This window comes from Centruroides sculpturatus, unplaced genomic scaffold (genome assembly GCF_000671375.1).
Source record: "Centruroides sculpturatus isolate CEXI.00-Female unplaced genomic scaffold, Cexi_2.0 scaffold818, whole genome shotgun sequence".
Taxonomy (NCBI): Eukaryota; Metazoa; Arthropoda; class Arachnida; order Scorpiones; family Buthidae; genus Centruroides; species Centruroides sculpturatus.
This window is the reverse complement of record NW_019385001.1, coordinates 118,802-128,312: the sequence shown is the minus strand read 5'-3', so window position 1 is coordinate 128,312 and position 9,511 is coordinate 118,802. Positions and strand designations below refer to the sequence as shown.

Below are 9,511 nucleotides of genomic sequence, written 5' to 3'. Positions count from 1 at the left end.
TCCATATCTTCCTTCTTTGAAACCTTCATTACTTTTGTCTTCTTTTCATTTATTTTCATATGGAATTTCTCCAATCCAGTTTTGAACAGTCGATTCAGAATTTTCTGTAATCCCTCTTTACTTTCACTCAGCAGGACTATGTCGTCAGCGTATCTTATGTTGTTTATTAAGCATCCATTGATTTTCACTCCTTCGTTAAAATCCTCAAGTGTTTCTCGCATCATCCACTCACTGTAAATATTAAATAACAGTGGCGAAAGTCCGCATCCCTGTCTCACTCCTTTTTCCACCCTTATCCAGTTGGATTCTTCCTCATCAATTTTTATTATTGCTTTCTGATTTTTGTATAAAAAGAGAATAATTTTAATTATCCTTTTATCTATTCCAAATTTTTTGAAGTATTTCTAATAAAATTGTGTGATTAACATTTTCAAACGCCTTTTCATAGTCCACAAAGCACAGATAAAGATCTCAGTTTTTTTCAATCATTTTTTCTCCAATAAGTCTAATTAATGTAATGGTCTCTCTAGTTCCTTTGTTCTTTCTAAATCCAAATTGTGTATCATTTAGTTCTGCTTCAATTTTCGATTCTATTCTTCTATAGATAGTATTAGTTAAAACTTTTGAGATATGGCAAAGGGAGATAAAAATGTTAAATCCCTACGAAATTTCGAAGGCCAAAACTAAGTACCAGATTTCTTGAGTGTAAATTTAGATTCTGTTTTTCAAGATATAAACACCACAGATAGGGTAGCAGACTCATTGGAGCTGGCACAAAAGGGTAGGAAGTACTGTAATTCACCAGCTCAACTCTTCATATTCTGAGGAGACAGGAAATTTCTTGGTGTAGAAAATTCTCGGAAATAGAGTTAATAGGGCGACTTTTCTAGGAAACCAAAGAGGAAGTATAAAAGAGTATAAAAGGTGATATCGAAAATTTCCTCCAACAACAACGAAATTGAAAGGAATGAAGTATGAAGAGATCCTCTGGATCAGTCAAGTGAATGGTAAACACGGCACAGTGACAGATGCAAACACGACTTAATGTGGACTGAGATGACGAGTTTCGAATAGCGATGATTCTAGTCTAAATAACGGATTTTTCGTAAATATATTATATGCTCAAATTCATATATGTATTAACTATGTACAAATAGTGACTATTTCTATTTGTAGTTAAATCTTAATTTTAAAAAAGTATTGGCTATTCGGTGACTAATTTCGAGTTAGTGACATTCGCATCATGGCATTTTGCAGTGGCATCTTGGAATTAACACGTGGAATTGATACTATTCTCAAGTGTCTCTGGTAAATAACGATAACTTATTTGATCCTAGTGTTAGACTATAAAATTAGAAATCAATATATTATATTATTAGGCTGCAATTTGAAAAAACTGTAGACCTATAAATTCCTACTACTTTTACATACATACACATCATTTGTCTAAAACTTCTACTCAGACTAAATAAATAAATTAAATAATTTGAATAATAAACCAATATTAATGAAGTAATTTTTAAATTTTATAATGTTATAAGTCTATTTAAAAAATAACATTATGCAAAATTAAATGTTTAATAACATAGAAATTGAGAACTCAATTTAAAATGTAGTAATATGTAAATATTATAGCTAATATTTTATATGTTTATAATCTTTCGAAGCATTCTATTTAGGTATTATCAAATTTTATATTATATTTTTACAAGGGAAAAAAAATTATTTCTTAAGTACATTTTTAGATATTTAACTGTGGAAGAGTGTGTTATTTTGCCTTATGGCACAATTCAAACATCACTAAGATTATAATTTTTATATGGAAGTAAAGGTTATAGTTTTTAAGATGCTAATTATACTCTTCCATTAAAGAAAACACTACAATGTTACATACAGAAGTTTAATTTAAATCTTGGTATAAATGATGAGGTTATTCAATTACTAGAAATGAAAATTAAAAAAATGCTTCCTGATGAATGTCATGCTGTAATTACAATTGATAAAATGGCTATTTCTGAAAAATTTCATTTGAATAAAACTGGATGCATTTTTTGGATGATGTACTTTGCCATCATCAGGAAGCAGTTTGTAAAGTTGGTAACATATGCTTTAGTTTTTCTGTTAGGTGGGATAAGCACTAGATAAAAGCATTTTATAAGCAACTTCATATGTCTCAAAGTACTTAAGCAAACAATTTTTGAAATGTGAAAACACAAGTATAATGCTGCATGTTGTTGTATCTGATATGAGAAGTCAGAACCAAGCTCTGGTGAAAATATGGCATTATTTCTGAAGGTTATTTCGAATAAAAAAAATAACTGTATTTATCCTAACAATTCAAAATGAAAACTTTTTCATACTTGATCCTCCACTTCTATTAAAATATATTAGGAACCATTTTATCAATAATAATCCTATAGTTTTGCCAATAAATATTGTACAGAAATATAATCTTCCAACTAATGAATTATCATTACATTCACAAGATCATTAATTTGAATAAACAAAATAATGAGTTCTCGTACTTGTATGTAAGGATTAAATCATACTTTTATTGAATTAAATAATGAAACAATATTTTCACTTAAAAATTTACAAATTTATTTAAAAATTAAAAAATTGGCAACATAAATGCTATGTGTTCTGTTATCGGTACAAAAAGGTGCTGTGTTATATATAAATACAACATTAGATCTTTAAGATTTGTACTTAAATATTTATAAATTTCATTACTTTTTAGTGAGAAGGTTTTCTCAAGAAGTAATAAAGATCTTTGTTTTGGTAGTTCACACCAAAAATCCAATTCTCTATGCAATAGAATTTAAAAAAAACACTCAGAATTATTACATTATTACATTATTTTTAATATAGAAACAGCAAAAATACTTATTATAATGATAATGATTATTATTATTTAATTCATTTCATGACAGATTCAGATATGTAGCTACATATTTAAATTGAAAATAGTTCCATTTTAAATAAACAAGCATAATTGAAAAAGAAATACCATAGTTAGATCCACATAAAATGCCATCACTTGATTATCTATGTGAATGTGTTGTCCATAAAATAATAAAAAAGTTTTCTATCCTATCTCTCAGACATCATTAATATGCAGTTAGGATGTCACATCTGTTTCTACATCATAGCAATTATTTACTGAAATAACCATCCAACAAAGTATTTAATTTATTATTATTTGTGGAGAAACTGAGAGAAAGAAGATATACTTTTATGTAAATGCATCATGTTTGACTTAAATTCTTCTTCTTTTGAAAATTGCCTGACACGAAAAGTTTCCTATTTGTTATGGGATTTCTTCTAAATCGATTGAAGTTTATGTTTGTCATTCATGTTCATTTTCTCTTACAGATAATAAATAAAATGAATATAACTTAAGCTATATGATTTAAACGTTCGTTCTATTGAAATTTTCTTTTTTTTTTCTTCCTGTATTTCTTAATGACTTATATGATCTATTTAGAGAAACATGGGAAACTCCCTTTTCATAGGATATAACTTCCAACGTAAATAAAATGGTTTTTCATATCGATCTGAACAGAGAAACGATGGTATTAATATAACAAACTTTTTGATTCAATACGTACTGTACATTTCCCTGTCCATTTAAATTCATACTGGGGCATGTGGTTTCCATAAAATCGCCATTACAACAATAAACTAATCAACAACTGTCACAAATCTCTAAATAGGATTTCATTAATTTGACCAAAGATCTCAGTAAAATTAACCTCTCAGTCAATATTAATAGAACCAATGTTATACGGTCTAATAAAACCTCCGACTACGATAATTCTTATATTTTTATATAACTTGGTAACTATTGTTTTACAATTTTTTTTTTTTTTTTACTTTTATTGAAATAATATCTTTTCGTTTATTTTCTTGTTTTTCTGTTCTTATTTGACAGGATATAAGCCATACAGAACAAGCTATTGTATATGTAAATATCTGAAGCGTAGTGACGCGTAACGAAGCTGAGTACAACGTTGTGTTTTGCAGTTATTATTAACGTAACAAATAATAATATTAAAATCAGATATAATTCTTTTATAATACATTTCTGATTACCATTAAACTATTAAATCCATAAAATATCAGCAGTTTCTTATATACTTCAATTAATATTAATAAATTCTGTTGTATTTCTATTCGAAAAACATAAGTTTACGCTTCTAAAAACTATTAAAAATTAGTGAATAACATGTTTAAATATTCAAAAATACCAGAAATAAGCAAATAAAGAATAAATTAAAACGTTCAGTAAGTACTGTAAACGTAACTCCATCCGTAAGATTAGATTAATTATATTTTCTATAAACTTTTAACTCTATTAAATTAAAAGTAGGTACTGTACTTACGAATATTGAGTAATTTCTACACGATTATGTTCGTTCATTAATCAATTAAACTACTTAACAATTAAAGTTAGGTCCTTTGAATTTATTTCTTCTATTATAGCTATATCATTATTCACAATGTAGTAAACATTCAGTCTGAGCGTTACGCCTGGTTGTCCTTGAAAGTAACGTCTACACACTGTCTACATCTATAGCTGCCATCTACAGTTGTTAATAGATACTATTTCAGGAGTAAATTAATAGAAGTATTGATACAAAGTAATAATGATCGATATTTTTTATGATTCCTCGTTGAAAGAAGCGTGTATATTTAAGTAATTAGTTTGCTTTCACCTGTTCAAAAAAAATTTGGTATTTTTTTTTGTATGAAAGGGAATTAGAAAACACTTATAAAACTCTGAAACTATAAATTTGTTACAATTTTATTTTCATTTTAATATAAAAATTGTTCATATAACTTTACTGTTGATGGTAAAGCACAAAACAATTTATTTTTTCATTACAACAAAGAAATATTCTGAATAGAAAACATTTGGAATGTGGACTGGATTAATCTCCATTTTTGAGCAAAATTCACATTATTCTCTATGTTTTTCTATATTCTGGCCAATTCACAACCCAAATTAGTTAAAGGAACATTTTTAGTGACTGCGAAATACATTTTTCTTTCGCTTATTACTATTGGAAATATTCAGAAATGTATTGTCATTTAGACACAAATTTGAAAGTATTTTATCAAATCTGTTCCTTGACATTGTTTCAATAACACGAGAAAGATTCTTTTTTCTTCAATTTCCAATAAATAACATTGCAACTGTCACTTGCTATTTTATCATCAGTATTTTCTTATTTCTTGGACGGATTAAGCTACCAATGACACTTTTTAAATTTTTAAATTAAATATATAAAATTTCATATATTTACCCNTTCACATCAGTGAAGTTACTGCATCTTAAACTTGCCTGTCTCTCATCCTCTCTAACAAAATAAATCTGTAAGAATTGAGGGTTTTGTTGAGGTAAAGGTTGCAGACTACCAATTAAGTGATACACCTGAACTTGCACTTTGAAAGTAGGCATAAATCCATCTTCTATAACTTGTTTCGCTCCAAAAGAAGTCATTTGGAAGCAAGCATTATATTTCCTAATGCGGTCCATAAAATGCATGTACTCGGGATGTCCATGAGCAAATTATCGAGCAGCTCAGAGAGAGGCAAAAAAGCAAGAAACCACACTTTACCGGCGCTACAGCACATACCAGGTGCCTCTTCTTTAAGGTTGAGGGCGTTACAGTGTACGCATTTATGACTCATAGTGACCAGGGATACTATTTTATCGGTTTCATAAACCATCTCTGAGTCATATTTCATCACGGAAAACGCTTTAATCTTCCATGGAATAATCTTCCGTTCATTTTCCTTGATTATTATGCTCATGTCTACGAACGACTGCTCTGTGAACCTCTGGATGATTTTGCTGGTAATGAGTTGCTGCTGCTCTATGAACTTTCGGATCTATTTGTTGGTATTTAGTAGCAGCTTGTATGAGTTGTTTTTTCTAATTGCGTTCGTAAATCCAGCACGACGTTTTTAGTACTTCTCAGAGCTGGGTATTGTATCAAACTTAACTGAATTAAAAATGGATGTTTACAACTCTTATTCATAAGGCAAATAAACATCAAAATGCCCATGAGATAGGTCTTGCATAGAATTAAAACGCGGTCGCTTCACGGAGCTCCCTTCTACACCAAATTCCTCATACAGTTCCCCATTGCAGTAAACTTCGAAAGTTAACAGAAATATTTGTCCGGCTGCTGCTAACTCGCATAAACCTCCATAAGTATGAAATCGCGACATATCGTCGAAGTATTTGACAGAACTGCTATAATTATTTCCATTACTATCATTTGACATAATCGAAAAATCATCCCAGTGAATCATCACGTAAGCCACTATTTCTGCACGTACTTCTTCGGCCATGACTTAAGTATCATACAAAACAAAGGATATTGCTCTAAAGAGGCAAGCTCCGTCGCGTATAATTGGAACGATGGTGTGGGGCGACATAACACTATTTATATTCAGTACTTCAACAACCATAATAATTATTAACTTTACAAAACAAAATGTACAGAAATTAATATTATACATTATTTTTTAAAATTCCTTTTAAACTAAATTTGATTTACTAATGGACTTTAATCGATTTGTCCTGCGAATGGCTCTTTTATTAATCGAAAGTCATGGCAGTGGCTCCGCGCCAAGTAAAGAGACTGACTATATATACAGAAATCAGAGTTGCCGATTTTCGGGGGTCGGTTTCTCCGTCCCCCAAACGCCTATAGTAAATCTGAATATCTCGTTCGAAAGATAGTTAATTTCTTAAATGGTTTGTAAAATTTCAGATTTTTCTATAAAAGGGTTGCCAAAATATAAGCATTCAAAAAGTGCAAAAATCTCCAAAAAGCTGCATTTTCTTCTTTTCTTCCGGCATTGGAGACGTTTCTAGAGAAAAATTATTGGATCTAGAAAGCTCAAATTTTATATTTAGGCCTCTCTCGTTATCAGCGAGATACTGACAAAACTTCCGGGTCGATAGGTTAAAGTTCAAGGGCGTTTTCAATAGAGCAATTTTATTTTAATCACTTAATTAATTTTATGTTTCTAAGGATAAAATTGCATCGAAACGAAAAATTGTTAATTCAAAACTAATTTATTTACTTATCCGTGAGATAAGTAAATAAATTTTCTTCGCGTATAAAAAATATTTTTAATATATAATCTTTATATCAAATGTATCATATTTGCTAATAATCGTAAAATACTATATACACAAATACATGTAAAAATTATATAAAAATTGAAATTCGGAAAGTATAATTTTGTTCCTCTTTGAAATCAACTGTTGATGAATTACCGATAGTAGATATCTGCAATTCGGAATTTATCCTAAATTCAGTATTATTTTCTTTATGTTTCAGACGGATTGTTCAGTTGATGGATGCAGATAAGTACTAGTTGGAGCGGTCTGTTGAGATTGGAAAGCATCTACAGGTTGCTGTGGCACCAGGGTATATTGTTGAGGATATGAATAAGATGGAGGTGGTGGTTGTTGTGGATAATATCCAGATGAAGGGGATGGCTGTTGTGGATAATGTCCAGATGAAGGGGATGGATGTGGTGGATAATATCCAGATGAAGGGAGTGGCTGGTGTGGATAATATCCAGGAGATGGAGGTCGTCTGTTCAGTGGTGTTGCAGTAGCTAAATTCTTGCGTCTTCTAGTTTGCTTAATCATGTGACATTTTGCAAAAATGCATATAAAAAAGGAAGAGATAATGAATACAGCACCGATACAAGTAAGAACTAAACCAACTATATAAACTATATCAGTTATTTTCTTAGTACGGGAATCTTTATCTTCTCTTCCTTTCTTAAAAAAGTCATCTTGAAATCTGGGGTCGTCATCCGCTTTAAACAATTCATCACCATGTTTACTTAAGATCATTGGTATTATTCCGCCAATTAGTAAAACTATTCCGAAACCCAACAGGCACACAGAACAACCATAGGATGCCAGTCTATATGGAGGAACATAGGAATATGGCATATATCCTCTATACCAAGGATTTCTTCGAAGGTTTCTATGATGTCGTGGCAGAGGCATGTTTACCTGAAAAATAAAATATTACAATATTCAATCATGCATTTAAACATGTTATCATATATTAAATAATATTAATTAATCCTAAATTTAGAAAATTAACTACAAATTAATCCTGCATTCCTACAAAACTGAAAACTTATACAACTTATAATACTAATTAGTTTTATTTGTACAGGTTGATTCAAAAGTTATCCTATAAAACACAGATCATTGGAAAGAACACATCTGTAATACGTGTATAACATCAGAAGTGTTAACATGTGTGAGAAGAAATGGTGCTCATGTCTTTCACATTCCGTGATTTAACAGTTAATTGTTTAACAAGATGAATCCTTGTCTATGTATTCAATCTTTTAAATCAAGTATAATAGTGAACACACAGTCAACCCTTGATATAACGCCAAAAATTGATGTGAATAGATCTTTCGCTATCTACATAATCAATCTAACAATATACCTTCGGAATTATGCCATCTCACTTACTGTTAGTGCCAAGAAATAGAGAGTTAATTTCCCCAAAATGCATTTTATTGAGCAGTTTTTACTTATCTGTGCTCTTATGCTTCAAAGGGATATCTATCTATCCAGTGGCATCCTCTCTACAGATTGCATTTGATGAACTAGTCCTCTCCAGGTTTCTCTATTCCAGGCATCTCTTAAATCCTTTCCAGTCCAGTCTTTGATGTTATCTCTCCAAGTCTTTCGGGGTCTTCCTCTAGGTCTTGTCTCCTCCACCAGTCCCTCAATCACCGTCTTTAGTAGTTGTCCTCATGATCCTCTAGCCAAATGTCCAGCATATCGTACCTTTCTTTGTTGGATATTTATAAGCAACCTTCTCCTCAAGACCAGCCTGCCTAAAACTTCCTCATTTGTTATTTTTTCCGTCCAATTTATTCTTTGCATCTTTCTCAGGCACCACATTTCAAATGAGTTAATTCTTTCCATCATTTCATGCGTAAGAGTCCATGCTTCGCATCCGTATGTTAGTACACTCCAGATCATTGCCCTTAGGATCTTTATTTTTAGTTTTATGTTAAGGCCTCTGTTTGTTAATATATGATAAATCTGATAAAAGGCAGCTTTTGCTTTATTAATTCTGCTTTTAATTTCCATTTTACATCTATTATCACTTGTTATCCAGCTTCCCAGGTATTCAAACTTTTTAACCCTTTCAAGTTCCTTATTTCCCAGAATGATCTGGAATTCCTCCATATCTTCCTTCTTTGAAACCTTCATTACTTTTGTCTTCTTTTCATTTATTTTCATATGGAATTTCTCCAATCCAGTTTTGAACAGTCGATTCAGAATTTTCTGTAATCCCTCTTTACTTTCACTCAGCAGGACTATGTCGTCAGCGTATCTTATGTTGTTTATTAAGCATCCATTGATTTTCACTCCTTCGTTAAAATCCTCAAGTGCTTCTCGCATCATCCACTCACTGTAAATATTAAATAACAGTGG

At 30.7% G+C, this 9,511-nt stretch overlaps 2 protein-coding genes across 2 annotated transcripts in view; both read right to left on the bottom strand.

The window, feature by feature from the left end:
• LOC111633239 overlaps positions 1–4,457 on the bottom strand; it is a 16,722-nt gene extending 12,265 nt beyond the window's left edge. Inside the window, exon 1 of the mRNA XM_023377776.1 lies at positions 4,386–4,457. The gene's annotated coding sequence lies outside the window, so the exon portion shown is untranslated. The remainder of the gene's footprint in view (positions 1–4,385) is intronic.
• Positions 4,458–6,172: 1,715 nt separating this feature from the next.
• The window catches only part of LOC111633232, an 11,566-nt gene continuing 8,227 nt past the window's right edge, over positions 6,173–9,511 (bottom strand). The window contains exon 2 of the mRNA XM_023377769.1: positions 6,173–8,056. Within this exon, the coding sequence (XP_023233537.1) occupies positions 7,361–8,050 (690 nt within the window). The 5' untranslated portion in view covers positions 8,051–8,056 and the 3' untranslated portion in view covers positions 6,173–7,360. The remainder of the gene's footprint in view (positions 8,057–9,511) is intronic.